The sequence below is a fragment of the Monodelphis domestica genome, chromosome 7 (genome assembly GCF_027887165.1).
Source record: "Monodelphis domestica isolate mMonDom1 chromosome 7, mMonDom1.pri, whole genome shotgun sequence".
Classification (NCBI taxonomy): Eukaryota; Metazoa; Chordata; class Mammalia; order Didelphimorphia; family Didelphidae; genus Monodelphis; species Monodelphis domestica.
In genome coordinates this window covers 291,039,682-291,058,421 of record NC_077233.1, presented here as the reverse complement: position 1 = coordinate 291,058,421, position 18,740 = coordinate 291,039,682, and the positions used below count along the sequence as shown (strand labels likewise).

The window sequence follows — 18,740 nt, the reverse complement described above, 5'->3', positions numbered from 1 at the left end:
TATCATGAAACTTTTCTTAACCAAACAAATTTCATGAAAGATAAAAAAATTCAAATAACCCCTTCATGCTACAAAATGAGTATTTATCCCCTAGCAAGTATTTGTTGACTGCCTTTTCTGTGTTGGGCAGTTAGGTGGCATGGTGGATAGAGCTCTGGCTCTAGAGTCAGGAAAGCATGAGCTCAAATCCAGCGTCAGACACTTACTAGTGTGTGATCCTGGGCCAGTCAATTAACCCTGTTTGCCTCAGTTTCCCCATCTGTAAAATGATCTAGTGAAGGAAATGGTGAAGTATTCTGGTGTCCTTACCAAGAAAACCTAAAATGGGGTCATGAGGAGTCAGACTTGACTGAAAAATGACTGAGCAATAGCAACCTGTCCTCAGTATCAAAAGGATAGGAACCCACTATTTCACTGATCTGGATAGCTCTTCCCCTTTCCAAAGAAGGTCTGAAGAGTTCTCAGGGAAGGCGAATGTCTTGCCCAGGGTCACACAGCCAGTATATGCCTGAAATAGGACTCAGACCTTTGTCTTCTTGATTTACTAGATGCTCCTGTTGCTTCTCACTCAAAATCATGAAGAATTAATAAAAGCATTTAAATTTTCCTTAGCCTCAGGAAGCTTACAACTTCATACGGAATGTTTGAATCTTAGATTTAGAGCCAGAAAGGGGTCCCAAGACAATCTACTTCAATCCTCTCATTTTACAGAGGAGGAAGCTGTAGCTCAGACAGGTTGAGTGACTAGAAGTCAGACCTCAAGTAAGTGGCAGACCTGTTATTTAAGCATAGGCCCTTTGACTCAAAATCAAGTACTCATTCCATTACATCGTGCTGAGATTCCAAAGGGATTTGTATGAAAGCTTTGCAAACCCAGCTGTTTCTAATAACTAGGCTATTTGCTTCTTGACTCTAAGCACAATAAGGTTCCAAGATAATAGAAACAAGGATGGGTTGGGAAAATCTTGATGATGGTGTAGATGTACTTGACTGGGCCTCAAAGGGCTACTTGTGTAAGGATTGGCTATAGTAGGCTTACACTTGTTAACTTTAAGTCTATGAAGTCATGCCATGTTACAATATTTATTTGTGAGTCATCTGTATCATGGTTTGAAGTTGCATGGAGGAAGGGTCTCAGGTTTCTGGTACTTTTAAAAGACTATCATGAGACGTGAACTGAAAAGACCTCCAGGAAGTGAGGCAGAGTGAGATGAGTAGAACCAAGAGAACACTGTACACAGAGACTGATATATTGTGACACAATCAAATGTAATGGACTTCTGTACTAGCAGTAATGCAATGATCCAGGACAATCCAGAGAAATTTATAAGAAAGAACGCTATCCACATCCCGAGAAAGAACTGTGGGAGCAGAAACACAAAAGGAAAACATAATATTGATCACATGGTTCTATGGGTATATGATTGGGGATTTTTGACTTTAAATGATCACTCTGTTGCAAATATCAATAATATGGAAATAGGCTTTGAACAATGATATATGTCTAAACCAGTGGAATTGCTCATCAGTTCTTGGAAGGAGGAGGGAAGAGGGGAGGGAAAGAACATGAATCATGTAACCATGGTAAAATATTCTAAATACATGAATTAATCAAAAATAAATAAATAAAATGTATAAAAGAAAAAAGTATCACGGGAATTTTGGGCAGAAGAGATTCTTGTGCTGGTCCACAGGGGACTGGGGCTTTTGTTGTTGAATAATGGCTGAAAGGGAGAATGATATGATGAGACATGATTGATAGGGGAGGAGAAAGTGGAAGAAGCTTCCAGCATTTATTTTGAAAGGTCAGATTAGGAGGATATGCCTTCTTGGAAATCATGTTGTAGTTTGTATGAGACAACCAGGTCTTTTACTCATTAAGGGACTTACACTATTTTTTGAAAGCTAAAAAGGAGTTTATTAAAACATCAAAGCAGAAATGTGTTGGTGGACCAGCAGATAGTGATAATCCTGGATTCAAACTCAAGGTACACATACTTAAAGCAAATGAATGACAGAAAGATTTTGATATTTCCCAGTGTTCTGCCTGGACTCTTTCCCCCCATGTGTTCTCTCAATAATCTCATCTACTCCAACAACTTCAGTAAAGAGTTTAATAAAAAGGAAATTTAAGGCCAAGTTTCTCAGGAGTTAGATCTGAACAAATGTGGAATGGGGTTCTTAAAGAGGTCATATATTCCTCCTCAGCGGAAGTTTTAAGTGGAGGTTAGATGATGGTAACCTCTTGGTAGTGATGTAAAAAGGATAAAATAAAGTAGTAGCATCTTGCATTCCAGTTCAAAGTGGGGAGCCTTCAACTATTTATGAATTCCCTTGATGCCTCCCATGATCTTATATTCATTGAAACTCCTCTGGCTACTGTCAGAAGGAACTTAAAAAACATGAAGAATAACAGTATCTTGGACAAAATTCCAAAGAACTCTAACTTGAGGGGTATTTTCTTCACTATTGTTAATTGAATGTTGGAGAGTGAAAAGATCAAGGTAAATATAAGGAAGTAATGTAAACAAGGAGGTGATGAAGAATATGGTATTTCACAATAAGATTTGGAGTTCTAGACTGGTCCAGTATAGGGGTAATAGGATTACAGATTTAGAGCAGAAGATCATTGAGTCCAACTTCCTCATTTTGCAAATAAGGAAATGGAGGTTCAGAGAGTTTAAACGACTTGCTCAAGATTGCATAGCTAATATGTATCTGAGAGAGTTTTGGAGCTCAGATCTTTCTAACTCCATGCCCAACAGTATTCCTCTGTTGTCTCTCTGACTAGGGTTAGAATATAACTAAAATGTATATATTTGCTTAGAGCCTTGTGAAGCTAGCAGGAGAGCTTTAAATTGAAATTAGAGGGAAAGAGAAGCTTCCAGTGGAGATCCACCAAACCATACCTCTATCAGTCCTATGGAGACTCTTTTACATCAGCTGGCATCACAGGTGATACCCCTGACTCCATATACCCACACCCCTGCCTTATATTTTAACTGTCTTATTTTTTTACCATCTGTTTTCTTGTTGTTGTTTTTTGGTTCTAAAAATAAATGTAGATGAAATGAATCTTTACATTTCAATAGTGATCCAAGGTGAAAACATGGAAATCAGTAGGCAAGGGAGATGGATATCAGAACTATTCTCATGAAACAACTTCAGTGAACAGGAAAGCCTTTGTACTGTTGACTTTTCTCCCTTCCTGCCTTCTCATTTAAATACCAGTATCCAGATGTAACCTTCTGGGATGACAGGAGTAGAACAAGGAGTCACACCCCTGTTTCAGGAGACTCAGATGAACCTCATGAGGCTGGATTAATCATGGGACCCATTTCTCCTGTGTGTTCTAAAAGGAATCAGGATGATTGTTGGGGCGCGTCTCCTGGAGCTACACTGAGTTAACTGGTGAGGAATCACTCCCCTGGAACTCCTTGCCTTCAATCTACAATCGAAGGATTGGTTTACAGAAAGGGCCATTGCTACCCTGTTGGATACTGCCAATACTAAATAGTTTCTTTTGTCTAGCAACATTTCAATGATCATACACGGTTCTGTTTCCCGTCACTCACTTCTGCATCCATATCCTCGCTCCCTAAGATCATTATTGGAATACTGACGGGTTAGGAGATCTCTTTCAAGGGTTCAGGGCACCTAAGAGATGCTAACAGAGCATATCCTTCACATTCAACTTAGAATCATAAACTCACAGAATTGAAGAACTGATGACAATTCATTTAATGACCCAACATGGGGCCCCAAGAGGTCACAGAGCCAGCAAGCAGCAGAGCACAGGCTCAAACCTAACGATTTTGTCTTTATGTCCAGTGCTCTTACCACGACACAGCGCTGCTATCTTTTCACGTTTCTGCTTCCTTTCCCCTTTCGTGTAGTTCGGTACCTTGGGAAACACGGCTAAGAGGCAAGAATCCCCTGAATTCAGACTCATTTTGTTCGTCTAACTGTATCTGCTAAGTGAGTCTTCTTCAGCAAAGAACAACTCTCAATCACTGAACAAAACACATTTACCCAGCATCTATCTGCATTCAGAGGGAGGCACAAAGGGGATGTAATGGGCTTTGCTCCTGTCACCATGGAGATCAAACGAGTAGGGAGAAAGGAGGGTCTTGAAAATTTTGGTGTCCTTTTGAAGAAATTTTCTTGCAATATTCAAGCCAAGTTTCACAGTGAAGAGAAGTCTTCGGGTATCAACTATTTTGGTGGCATTTGCCTGGATTTCTAATAACCTGCTCTCGTACGTTTACCAAAGTATCATTTCAGTGACATCAGTCACAAAAATTTCACAAAGATTTCAGTCTTCATCATTTGAGCATCCTAAACGTTTCCTGCTGAAAGACTTTAAAACCAAAAAACATGGTCCAGTATTTTACATTTCTTCCGAACAACTTCCTTTTTTGGCTGATGCTTTCCCCTTCTAGACAGCTGGTAAAGACCAGCCTCCTGGCACTGTATTTACATCTGAAAACAAAAGGCGCTCATCAAGTTGGCACATGAGAAATTATAGGAAGGCAGCAGCAACATTTTTAAATAGCACAAATGTAATAATGATGCTCATAGAATGTCCCATGAAATGCCTCAGACTTGACTCTCCTTCAGGGCAATAGTCAACCGCTGGTAGTTTCTAGGCAATATGGCATCACAGCATTAAAGAAAGAATGCAATTAATTCGACTTTAAGTGACAATATTCCAGTAAGCAGGGCCTTTGGTAGTAGCAACTTCAAGGAGCTACTGATAACATATTGGTGTGCTTGCAGGGTCCATCCTTAGCAACAGTGTTGCCATGGAAACACACTGTGACTTACTGGGAGAGAGAAAGCAGGGGGAGGAGAGTTTGCAGACATTTTTTACTGAAATAATTGGTTGTCATTCTGTTAAGGGTGGAAAATACGCTGGCTTTTTCTTCTTTGCTTAAGAAATCTATGGCAGTGCCGCATCCCTTGTCTGACTCAAACACCCGTATCTCCTGGGTAAGGCTGCTTAGGCCAATCTCATCTTGCCGTGATTTCAATAATACAATAGAATCAGATCTTGCAGTGAAACTATGAAATCCCACCATAGCACTTTGGCTAATTGCCCACGCTTTAAAGGTAGTCTGTATAGGATGAACTATCTTGTGTATATGCATGTGTCAAGAATATTTGGCAGTGTATGAATATAGGTGTGAGAGAGAAAAGCTGACTTTCTGAGGCATATGAACTGGCACTCATTTTAATCAGTTTGCTTTTATTAAATGCCTACTATGTGGCACTAGGGTAGGAACTGGGGATGCAAAGACAAATTTGAAGTAGTCCCTGCTTTGAGTGTTATTTTGTATAAGTTTATTTTCAAAATGGTTTTTATCAAGAATATTTTATGTTGGGAGCAGCTAGGTAGCTCGGTGGACTAAGAGTCAGGCCCAGAGATGGGAGGTCCTGGGTTCAAATCTAGATTCCTAGCTGTGTGACCCTGGGCAAGTCACTTAACCCCCATGGCCTAGCCCTTTACCACTCTTCTGCCTTGGAACCAATACACAGTATTGATTCCAAGATGGAAGGTAAGGTTTTTTTTTTTTAAAAGAATATTTGATATTAATTGACCAATGATGCACCATTATCATTCGGGGGGCATTAAGTTCTAAGTCAATGACCTTGTGATCCTATACTCCTCACTCAGTATTATCAATTTTGTTTGACTGATTACTTCTCTACTAGTCTTTGCTCTGATTTGAGCAAGTCAAAAACTCAAGAACCTTTGGTTGGTCACTTTGATTGGAAACTCTAGGAAATATTGATGATATAGTTTGAGGAATATTGACTCATATCGAAAGCAGAAACACCTAAATGGCATTTAGTTAACTCCTAAATATTCTTTAATTTGTAGTAACTTTTTAGGAAAAATTTCTTGGCTATCAGAGGACAGTAGAATTAAAAAAAGAACTACCAATAAAAGAAACAAAAGTTGGGGGCAGCTGGGTAGCTCAGTGGATTGAGAACCAGGCCTAGAGATGGGAGGTCCTAGGTTCAAATCTGGCCTCAGCCACTTCCCAGCTGTGTGATCCTGGGCAAGTCACTTAACCCCCCATGGCCTAGCCCTGACCACTCTTCTGCCTTGGAGCCAATACACAGTATTGACTCCAAGACAGAAGGTGAGGGTTTAAAAAAAAAGAAAAAGAAACAAAAGTTGTGGAAATTTTCATCTGAGAAACTTTTAGAAAAGATTAGATAGCCATCTCTTTTGTATGATTTTTAGCAAACACATTCAAATGAGTTTTATCAAATGATTTCTTGAAAGCCTTTTATATGAGCATAAACAGAGAAATACAACTTCCTGGGAAATTTTATTAAAATGAAAAGGTAGACACAAAGGGAAATGAAACAAGAGAAATGTGGAAATAATCATGTAAGTATTGAAATATTAATGAGGAGGTATCATAAGCTGATGGAGGTATTTAATATTATTGAAGAAACATAGAGTTCATACCACTGTACTACACGTTAAAGTCATTATACCACAATAGCAGATTGTAATGGAAAGAGTATTGGATTTGGATTCAGGAGATATGGGTTATGATCTCACCTTTGACACTAATTGTATGACTGTGAACCAGTCACTTAACATTGTGAAATTTAGATTACTCCACCCTACTTAGATCTTACTTTATGGAGAAGATGAAGTTGTAATTGCCTGATTGAAGAATGAAGATACTTAGTTCTTACTTTATAGTGAAGCTAGAACTTTAAGCTGAGTCTATTTTAAGATCTTAATACAAAAAGGTATTAAGTAACTATAAAGGATAAATTAATCACAAAAGGTTAAGTAACTAACAAAAGGTGAACTTAACAAAGAAGTGTTAAGTAACTCAAAAGATAATCTAATCAAAGAAGATGAGAACCAAAGAATAGCAGTCCTGGATAAAAGCCTCTGATGTGATTGGTAGATGTGAAAATTTAGACGGGGTGGGGGGGGGAACATAAGAGTAAAAGGTCTATATATTTTGCATCACTTCCTCTCTCCGGTACCTTTGGTGGCAGAGAGGTGGCCGGTGGCATTGTGCTGGGCCTTTCGGCATCTTGGCGTGGCTACAGCTATTGTCTGGTTCGGTGGTGAGTTTCTGACTGAATTTTCCCTCCTTTACTTTCTAAACTTTATCCTCTTAGAAGCCTCTAATCTCCTTCAGAGACCTAGCGGTGGAGATCTTGAACTCCCTCTGGCACAGGCCAGGTGGGAGAAATCCGATACCCTCTTCCCTCTTTCTCCTTAAATCCTTCCCTCTATATCAGTGGTTCTCAACTTTTCTAATGCTGTGACCCCGCAATACAGCTCCTCATGTTGCAGTGACCCCAAACCAAAAAATTATCTTGGTGGCTACTTCAAAACTATAATTTTGCTACAGTCAGGATTCGGAATGTAAATACCTGATATGCATTATGTATTCTCATTGCTACAAATTGAGAGTTTGAGAACCGCTGCTCTATATTCATTAAAATGACCATAAATTTCCAGATTGTCTTGGGTATTTTATTTGGGATTTTTTCTCTGGTGACCAATTAATTTATATTATATAAAACTCTAAAATATCTCTACAACATCTTAAAACCTCAGAATGATAATAATCACAATAATAATAATACGTATACCACCCATGGTTGTAAGGAAATTATTGCAAAAATTAAAGTTCTATGTAAATTTGAGTTAGTATGATTTCTCATTGATGTGAAGGTAATTCTGGGTTTTCAAATACTATGTCAGAGGAATGTGTTCTCTGGAAGATCCTATCAATATGGAAAACCTCCAAATATGACAGAAATAATTCAGTGTGAGCACTAATGGGGCACTTAGATGGTAGAGTAGACAGATCACTGGGCCTGAAATCAGAAAGACGAGTTCAAATGTTCATATGTGTTCTAATATTTACTAACCATATAATCCTGGGCAAGTCACTTAACTTCACTTTCCTGAACTATAAAATATAAACTATAAAATGGGGGAGTATAGTAGCATTTGCTTCACAGCTTTGTTGTGAAGCTCAAATTGAGATAGTACTTGTAAAGTGCTTAGCTCAGTGCCTGGCATAATAGGTGCTTAATAAATGCTTATTCCATTGCTTTCCCCCTTTTGTCATTTGAGGAATAATCTCTCCAAATCCTTTGATTCAGTCATATCAACTCATGAAGATTATCTAGTCTCTTTCTTTCTATTGAGGGATTTAAATATGCATCACTGGTCAGAGGACCCTTGAAATATTGAGGTGTTATTATGTGAAAGCTGCCTACTTTCTTAACTTTGGTTTTTCGTCTTTATTTTATCATTGCCAAATATCTTGGTTTTAGTGAAAGACTTCAGTTTATATAAATGTATAATGAAATTTGTCCACCATATGCAATACGAAGGTGCCATGACTCAAAAGAAGGCAAAAGAGATATTTCTAAACTCTTCTCTCACCATTCTTCTTTAAGGAAGACTATTATTTCCTTCCAGGAGGAGAATCAGGAGGTAGGGCCAGAAACCTGACTCCTCTCCTTCTTTCAGAAAGAGAGGGTGGGCCAGTTTAGAATTATGTCCATACTCTCTCTTAAATGTTATTAGTCTAGGTCAGTGATGGTGAACCCATGGCACAGGTGCCAATGATGGCACACAGAGTACTCTCTGTGGGCACTTGACCACCCTGCCGTACCCCCCCCCCCCCAGTTCATTACTAGAAAGGCAGAGGGACTCTGGCAGAGCTGCTCCTCTCCCCCTCTTCACCAAGCCTAATGACATTTTTTCACATCCCCCAACCCTTTGCCCAACAACCCAATGAGAGCTCACAATGGGAAGCGAGCAGCTCACAGGTGGCATAGCTGGAGTGGAGCAGAGCAGCCAAGTCGCTCCTCACCTCCCTCTATACTCACTGAGGACATTCCTTACTTCACCTGCCCTTCCACCTGGCAGCCCATTGGGAACACTTCCTCCCTCCCCTGTGTGTGGGAAAGGCCTGGCACTTCATCTCAAAAAGTTTCATCATCATTGGTCTAGGTGATGTATATAGTTAAAAAAAATAAACCCTTATTTTCTGTCTTAGAATTGATACTAAGTATTGGTTCCGAGACAGAAGTGGGGTAAGGGTTAGGAAACTGGAGTTAAGTGACTTGCCAGGGTCACACAGCTAGGAAGTTGCCAAGGCCAGATTTGAACCCAGGACTTCCCATTTCTAGGTCTTTCTCTCTATCCGCTGACCCATTAAGCTGCCCCTAGGTGATATATACAGTTTTTAGATCCAGCTAAACTTCTGATGACTGTTCATGATGGGGGAAAGCAATACCCTAAGCTTTATAGACAAGATTTGAGTTCACCAATCACCAGTTCACAATAAACATGCAAAAAGTAAGTAGCAAAGAAACTCATTTATCTAAATTGGTAGTAAAACAGAAATCAGTTAAAGAGCTCATAAGAGAATACAGGCCAGACAATACAGAATGAAAGAGACTTCCCCACGGGGATTGAGGTAACTCAGTCACAGAAGAGAGGTCAAATTTCACCCAATGGGAAGTTTCCTCAAGTGTATCGAATAGCAGGTTGAGGATAAGAACATGATAGAGACTGACAGCTCTCTCACGCTGGCTCCTCAGAATCTTATTTTCCCTTCAGCAATTTGAAGTGGGATTATTGGCATTTTCCACCTTCTCTCTCTATGCTCAAGGCAAAGCAGTCAGAGAAGTTATGTACACGTGCCATCTTACAACTCACCAGGCTTTAGCATCTCCACAGCCTTTCACCTAGAAGGGAAAATAAGACCCCAAGGTCTTGTTCTCAGGACCACATGATTTCAGAGGGGAGAAGCCTTTTCTCCTTATTCCATGACATGAGAAGTCACTGAACCAAGTAGAGAGAAAGTGACTGAAGCTGGCAAATCTTTTCGAATACCTCTAGAGAAATCAAAGAGCCTTTTCTTTACCAGGTGGTTGATGGGCCAGAATGTATGGACTGTCCACACCTGGACCTATACAGGTCTTCCTTCCTGTGGGTTCTTAACCTTTCCATAGAGAATCAAGCAAGATGAGGTCTAACAATTTGGCAATTCCTGGTTGTTTTTGTTTAGCATTTCTGTGAACTTCACCTTATTCTTTGGGGAGTGAGTGAAGATTGTCTGACTGTGCTGGCGAGGGCTGAGGCACTGTTTTACTAGCATCACTGGACCGTGTTCTACATCTTAAGGTAATGAGCTGCGTAGGGAGCTTGTTGCCAGGGAGACAAGCTCAGAATTGAAGGAGTCATTCTGTGCATCAGTCCTCTGCAGGAGATCGGCAACTTCCCAATACTGAAGGTTTTATGTGTAGATTGGAGTGGGGCACATGATTCATGTGTGAGTTAAAGGCTCTCATTGGTTTTTAAGGGCAGAAGGGCTAGAATTGTTTTGTAGTTGTGATATTCCTGCATGAACGAGGCACGGCTGCACCAGAAACATGAACAGCAACAGTAGCAGACAGAGTACCAATAAATGATACCCTAGAAATGTAATGCACGGCTGGCTTTGAACCTTTAAAGTACACTTTTCTAATCTTTTAAATTTATTCCAAATCACAACTCTTTTCTACTGTAGAAAGGACACAAATTGTCATCAGGCTTTTGGGGAAGAACATTTAAATTGCTTTCAGATCTTCCCCTTTGTCTATGCAACCATCACATTGTAGAATGCAGATGGATGCTCAGAGGTCATCCTATTCAATCAAACTCAAATTGCCTGGCAAAATGTCAGCACCAGGGCTCTGTCAGTACTCACATGAGCCTGGCCAAGGTAGGCATACTTGTGAGTGCCAACACAGCTGAGGGGGCTTTGGAAACAATGATGAGCACTCCTGTCCTGGACCCAAATTACTTCCAAAGTATCATATCTGTAGGTAGGTGTAAAATGACTCCAGCTATTGGGACTATAAAGATAGGAAGCCAAAAGCGTCTCCTTTGCAAATAATTATGATGCATTTAAAATTGCTCATAATAATTTGTTCCATACACATTTATTGACAAACAGGGAAAATCTTTTCTTTCTTTCAAAGTACTTTTCCTTAAATAAATTTATTTTATTTTAAGAGAAAGGTAAGACATGCCCTTTATTTTGGGTAGTGTGACATTAGCACAACATTATTTGCCTACTTTAATTGCCTCTCCATGTTTATGTTGCTATGGTATGTAGTATATATACACATATATATACTATATACATATACATTTATGCTGTCTATTTTTTCCTTGCATTACTTCATACAAGTCTTACTTCACATTGACCATTCTATCCAATGCTATTCCATTTGTAGAACAATATACTTAAACATGTATTTGGGCAATTAGATGGCACAGTGGATAGAGTGCCAGGCCTGGAGTTGGGAAGACTTGAGTTCAAATCTGGCCTCAGACACCTTTTAGCTAGGTGACTGTGGGTGACTTAACCCTATTTGCCTTGGTTTCCTTATCTGTAAAAGGAGCTAGAGGAAAAAAATGGCAAAACACTCTAGTATCTTTGCCAAAAACAAGCAAACAAAAAAAAAATCAGGTCACACATGACTGAAGTGACTGAACAACAAAATATTTAGATGTTTTATAGGAATCCTTTGTTTAAAAAATCTTTTTTTATTGAGTTTGTTTTCATACCACATTCACCTTCAAACATATCTCTTCCTCTCCATCAAATTATCCTTTTTAACAGATTAAAAAAGAAGTCCAGAAAAACTGGCCCATCTACTAAGCCATCCAGTAAATGTGGTCTGCATAATCCTCCGCCTTTGCAAAGAATGGAGGCGCATTTTCTAGATTATTATACAGGGTCCATTTGAGTCCCTAGAATTCTGTGGTATTCAGTTTCATTTGGTTATTCTTGATTTTTAGATGCGATTATTATGCATCTCTTATTGCTTTCCTGGTCCCACTTCATGCTGTATGTCCTGGGCTAGGCTTTGTTTCGTGTTCGCAGCTACCACAAAAAAGGCTGATGCTTATCTTGCCCTGTGTGGGACCTTTATTTCTGCCTTTGGGATTGGCACTCTTATTTGGTTACCCGAGAGTCTCGTTTTAGTCAGATTTCCTTTCCTTTAAGCTTGAAGGCCTTTGCCCTAGTGACCTGCAGAATTCCTTGTTATTTGAATTGTTAAATTCAACTTTTATTTCAGTTCTTAATTCTCAGCCTTTCTCTCCTTCCATTCCTCTATAACTCAGCACCTGCTACAGATAAGTGCGGTCATACAAAAGCAGTGCCCACTATTGTTTGGCAATCCGGAAAAAGGCCCGTGTCCTTTTAATGTCTTGTCTTTATGACACCAGCTTTGGCTACTTAAAAGCCTTTTCTGTCTACTTGTGGTTCTTTGTTATGATCTTCATTGCTGTGGCTGTCACATTAGGAATCTAAACAAATGGAGGATTTCAGAACAGTGTTTTCAGAATACAGAAATTCTCTCACTAATAATTTCTTTTAACTATATTGTTTCCTAATGTAACATGAATAGTAAATAGATAGCAGTTTACAGATAAAATCCACAATTTCCTTTCTTTGGGTTTTACTGATTAAAAAATATCACCTCTCTGGCCAAGAGTTACCTCTGTATAAATGTCCTTTAAAATGTTTTAAGAGGCAGTAAACCTGAATCCATATTTAATTTTGCTTATATAAAATAAAATTTATAGAAAAGTACATTGATTACATTTGGGGGGGGGGGGATCTATTCAGCCATGTTCATGCTATACAGTTAACCAAATAGGCAGTCATATTTGTCTCCTTGAGGCAAATGAATCAGCTGAATGAAAATGTAAGGGCAGAGCACACCTCCCGGGTGGAAGGATTTTCCTCATATTCATCTCTAAAGGTTTCTGAATTTTCCTTTGAAAAATTTCCCATAAAACCCCTGTAATATTCATCTGTGTGTCCTATAAATTGGATTGCTTTCTTTGTCTTTTTTTTTTGATTGTTGCTGTTGGAGAGCAGATCCTGCCTTTGATTGAAATGGAATCTTCCACTATTTATCAAGTCTTTGTTGAATGAGTCATCCAAGCTGCCTCTTATTGGCTGAGGTGGTTAGTTCCCAAGGGATTGCCTGGCAGAGACTGCAAGACCCTGCTTCATTCACAGAAATATTGGCTTGCTAGCTGGCCCTTTCATTCACAGAAACAGAATTTCATTCACATTTTGTTGTTTTTCTCTGCTTCTAAAGAAAAGAACTGGTTGGGAATTTTGTTTTCCCTTTGGATAACAGTAGAAACACTCTATCGTTTGTGTGTTTGCTGCTGCTATGATAGCCAGGGGAAGGAAAAAATGAATTCTGTGCCTCTGCTCAAGGAGGTTTGCGACATGATGAAAGGAGGTTCTGCAGCTCGCTAGCAATTTGCTTGTAGGTTGAAAAGGACATTTCTATTATTCATCACACCTGGAATCAGACTGGGCGGCGTCCCCTCATTGTTCTAGAAATTATACCAATGAAATACAATGATTTGAAACTGTTTAAATGGCTTGTATATCGGACTTAAAGCTCACTGCTATTGGGCAGAGCCTCCAAACGACTTACTGTGCCGTGGTGAGTCTCATGTCTTTTGGAAGGAGGTTGCTCATTTTTTAAGACTATTTTTAGAGATTTTTTGCCTGTGATCTATCTATGCTGAAAACGAGTAAAGCGAATTCGATGTGAGAAATTAGTCCGGAGTTTTGGAACCTGCATTGGGCCTTTCCAGGAGAGGGAATTTCCCATTTGTTCTCATCAGATGCCAGAAGGAATGCCAATTTTTAGCTCAATCCTGCCATCTGACTCCTCAAGAGAAAGGATTTTTACGTGGATTACATTGGAATGAAAGCATTTTTCTTCCTTAGTGACTGCAGGACGTCAAGATACAACCAAGAGGCTGTTGGATTTGTTTCATCTGGTTTTCTGGCCATTTTAATGGTTTAAATAACCGAAGCATTCCAATGGGATTGAGCTGCCTGCAGAGTCCTTTGGACTATTTCTGTGGAGAAAAGGCACAGGGCTTCTGAAGCTTGTTGCCATATTTAAGAAACGTTTTTCTATCGCCATGTCTATGTGACTTATTCATTAGGAAAAACCAGTGCTGGCAAAGGCAGGCTCAGACATTTCCGTACTTTTGCTTTACAATTGTTGGAGTGTCTGTAAATCTTCAGGGCTTGAGGAAGAGAGCTCTCTCTCTGTCTCTCTCTCTCTGTCTCTGTCTCTCTCTCTCTCTGTCTCTCTCTCTCTCTCCTGTCTCTCTGTCTCTCTCTCCCTCCCTCTGTCTGTCTCTGTCTCTCTCTCTGTCTCTCCCTCCCTCTGTCTCTCTGTCTCTCTCTCCCTCTCTCTCTCTCCCCCCCCCCTTTCCATCTCTCAGTCTCTCTGTCTCTGTCTCTGTCCCTCTCCTCTGTCTCTCAGTCTCTCTATCTCCCTCTCCTCTCTCTCTCCCTCTCTCTCTCTCTCCCTCTCCTCTGTCTCTCTCTGTCTCTGTCTCTCTCCCTCTCCTCTCTCTCTCCCTCTCCTCTCTGTCTCTCTCTGTCTCTGTCTCTCTCCCTCTCTCTCTCCCTCTCCTCTCTGTCTCTCTCTGTCTCTGTCTCTCTCCTTCTCCTCTCTCTCTCCCTCTCCTCTCTGTCTCTCTCTATCTCTGTCTCTCTGTCTCTGTCTCTCTCTGTCTCTCTCTCTCTCCCTCTCCTCTCTGTCTCTCTGTCTCTCCTCTCTCTCTCTGTCTCTGTCTCTCTCTCTCTCTCCTGTCTCTCTGTCTCTCTCTCCCTCCCTCTGTCTCTCCCTCTCTCTCTCTTTCCCTCTCTCTCTCTCTCCCTCTCCTCTCTGTCTCTCTCCTTCTCCTCCCTCCCTCCCTCCCTCCCTCTCTCTCTCTCTCTCTCTCTCTCTCTCTCTCTCTCTCCCTCTCTCTCTCTCTCTCTCTCTCTCTCTCTCCTGTCTCTGTCTCTCTCTCCCTCCCTCTGTCTCTCTCTCCCTCCCTCTGTCTCTCTGTCTCTCTCTCCTCTCTGTCTCCCCCTCTCTCTCTCTCTCTGTGTCTCTCTCTCTCTCTCCCCCCCCCTCTCTCTCCCCCTCTCTCTCCCTCTCTCTCTCTCTCCCTCTCCTCTCTGTCTCTCTCTCTCTCCTCTCTGTCTCTGTCTCTCTCCCTCTCTCCCTCTCTCCCTCTCCCTCTCTCTCTGAAGTGCTTTTCCGTCAAGTAGGGCCGTCACATGCTTCTAAGGCTATACAGGTGAGCCGAGCAGGCTGGGCTTAACCCCTGGGGCAGAACTGAAGATTTGGGGCATGTAAAGTAGCAGATTCAGCTGTGGCCACAGAAGCAGCGCGTTGGCGGGGCAGCTGCCTTCGGAGGCCGCTTCGGCCTGTGCTACAAAGGCACGGAGGCTCGAGCAAGGTGAGGAGTCCAAAGAGAAGAGAAGGAAGATTCTTGGAGCAAATCTGCGGAAAGGGATGGGAGGCTTTCGAGAAGCGATTGGCTCGGCGTGCTCCAAGTGGGTGGAGGGGCCTCTTCTCCGGCAGGAAGCTGGAAGTGCTTCGCTGTGTTCACTGAGCCTTTGTTGAAAAGGGTCTCCTCATTCGGGCGCTTCGCTGACACTTGGCGGCCGAGCGGGCCCGAGTCTGTCCGAGAACTGCCACTTTCCCGTCCCGGGAAGCCGGCGCAGCCTCCTTGGGTGGCCGGGGCTATTTTGGCGAGGGTGCGCCGGGCAGTGTCCTTCTGCCTTCCTTCGGTAGCGCCTCTGAGTCGGGAGCGCCCGCCCCCAGTTACGGCCTCGCTCCGCGGTCATGGAGTGCCTGCTATGAGAGCGCAGGTGTTCCGGGGCTTGGCACCCGCTCTGCCCCAGCCTCCAGGGGAGCGGCCAGGCGGGCATGCGTCCGCGCACCAAGTACAGCCGCTTCAGGAACGACTCGCTGACGCCCGTGGATGACCTGGTCCACAGCTTGTCCGCGAGCACCGGCAAGGGGTCGGCCCTCGCCCCCGCCTCAGACCTCCCGGCCCCCTACGAGCTCTCGGCCCCGGAGGATGGACCCGGCGCGCTCTGTGCCCTCCTGCAGAAAGTGGCTCACTTGAAATGCTCCAGTGCCGGCAGCCTGGTGGCCGTCCACAAGCTGCCTCCGGCAGCCCAGGCACCAGGCGCCTCAGACAGCACAGGGAGCCCGGCCTCTGCCGCTCCGTGGTCTCCGCAGAGCACCGGCACCATGAGCGCAGGCAAAGCGTGGCAGCCGGAGGACGCGCGCCCGGGAAGGGAAGCCGGCCGTTCCGGCAGCCTTTCGGGCAGGGAGCCTTCCGGAGGGCGGCTGTACTCGGACGAGGAGATCCTGGGACCCGGCGTGACGTTTGAAGTGAAGGTCAGTTTGCTCTCGGCTCTGCCTCTCGATCCGTCCAAGAAAGCGTCTGTTAGCTCTCGGCGTGCCCTGGCGAGGCCGCCCCTCCGTGGGCGCCCCTCGTTTCCCCCGTACGCGGGGCAGCCTAGACGTACCGCGGCAGACTCGGGGGCAGCAGCACTCACTGCCGCCGTAGAGAGGGGACAAGCCCTCGACCAGGTCTCTGCAGTGGTGTCGGGGGAGAGCAGAGCGGGCTTCTCATCCGCGCGCGCGCACACACGCACACACACACTACACACACACGCACACACACACGCACACACACACTACACACACACGCACACACACACACGCGTGCACACACACACTACACACACGCACACGCACACACCACACACGCGCGCACACACTACAGACACACGCACACACACACGCACACACACTACACACACGCGCGCGTGCACACACACACTACACACACGCACACACACACTACACACACACCACACACGCGCGCACGCACACACACACACTACACACACACGCACACACACTACACACACTACACACACACGCACACACACTACACACACGCGCGCGCACACACACACGCGCTATGTGTGCAGACCACAGTGAGAGGTTGGATGTGATGTGCGATTTCACTTTGGGGCAGCTTGTTTGTACACAGCGCGGTCAGACAGGCATTCAGTTGGTCTGGCAACATTTCTCTCCCAGGAGCAAACCTGCCTGCCCGAGAGCGTTTATTTGTTATCTGCCAGGCTTAGAAGACCCAAACCCCTATAGAGAGTGACATCCCGGGGGCGAGCTGCTTGGGAAGGGGAATAAAACGCGTTGTCGCTGCACTCAGCCACGGCTTGCGGGGCAGCGGCTGCTTTTATTCTTTTGTCCATAAAAAGAACTTTTACCTGTGCTCAGGGGCGCGGACTTCTGTTGAGGAGAGATGACGGAGCTTCATAAGTAACAGGGATTGTGTGCGTGAGTGTGTGCGTGCGTGCGTGCGTGTTTTCCTCGAACACTTACATTTTGTGTGCAAAGGAGCCAAACTTGAATGTGGGCTGGATCGCTGTTCTTTTCAGAAAGCAGTTTAAATGGATTGGGAGGGATGGGCTCAGACAGCTGGAAGGGGCAATCCAGCTCTTAACACTTTAGCTAGTCTAGCAAACTTTTCCCAGAATGCCAACACATTCTAAAGGAATCTGGTTAAAAATACGGCCTGGAAAAATGACTAAATGTTGTCATGGCAAGGAAATGAAACAGAACTTCTCCCTCTACCAGTTATGGCAGGGAGAACCCAGTGGGATTTTTGGTCTTTATTACAAAACGAGCTCTTTGGTAAGATCACTTTCGGGGGCCAAATACATCGAAAGAACTAGTTTTTTTAAATATATTTTTTAATATATTGTAATATATTTTTTATATTTTTATATTTTATATATATAAATATATATATATATATATAAATTTTATATATTTTTTAATAACTTGTGGACAAAATACATTTTTGTAAAAACTGTTAGGCTGTTGAAAATAGGCTTTCCCCTCACTATTTTGAATTTTATATTAAAATTGATTATTATTAATAGGACAAGGAATTGCTCTATTTTGGTACTGACATTTCATACTAAAACAGGCACATAACTTTTGAAATTAATTCTTTTTGGCTAAATTAATTTTGTATAGAATAATAAAACAGGTATAAATTATGAACTTAGTTTAAAAATTAATATCAGAACCTATTCTATTCTATCACTCTAATATATGTAAAGATTTTTACATGTGCATCATTGGGGAATAGTGAAAAAACTCCCCAAGAGACTAGAAGAACTGGATTCAAAGATGGCTGAGATACTTGCTACCTGTTGTGTGATATTGGGCAAGGCACTTCTTAGTCTTCTGTAATTTTCTTCATGTAAAAAACTCACAGATTGGACTAGATCTCCAAGTCCCTTCCAGATTTAAGTCTTATGATCTTATGATTTAGACTAATATATAATCAAAACAGTAGAATTGCTGACATTCCTGTTATAGTTGACTTTTATTTTTAGGAACACACAATTACTTTTAATATTTTTTCTTTATAACAATGTTAATTTTTTTCTTTTGCTCTTGCCTAACCATAATTATAGCACCAACAGCCCATGTATTGAGAAGAAAAATAGCTATAAATAGTAAATCATTGATTAGTATACAGGCCTTAAAAAAGTTATCTACTCTCTCTCTCTTTCTGTCTATAACTTTCCTCTTACTTTTATACTCTTTGCAGTCTAGTTTCTGAACTCATCAATAAAGTCAAACTAAGTCATCAATGATCTCTTATTTGCCAAATCTTCATAATTCTTGACTCCTCTATAGTCTTCGACATGGCTAATCTTTTCCTTCTCAGGGATGATCTCTCATCTCTAGGTTTTCATGATACTCTTTATTGTCTCTTGGCTCTTCTG

The 18,740-nt window shown here is 42.3% G+C and overlaps 1 protein-coding gene across 1 annotated transcript in view; it reads left to right on the top strand.

Moving 5' to 3' along the window:
• Positions 1-12,829: 12,829 nt before the first annotated feature.
• Positions 12,830-18,740, top strand: part of SHC3 (SHC adaptor protein 3) — a 150,521-nt gene continuing 144,610 nt past the window's right edge. The window contains exon 1 of the mRNA XM_001375787.4: positions 12,830-16,302. Within this exon, the coding sequence (XP_001375824.2) occupies positions 15,823-16,302 (480 nt within the window). The 5' untranslated portion in view covers positions 12,830-15,822. The remainder of the gene's footprint in view (positions 16,303-18,740) is intronic.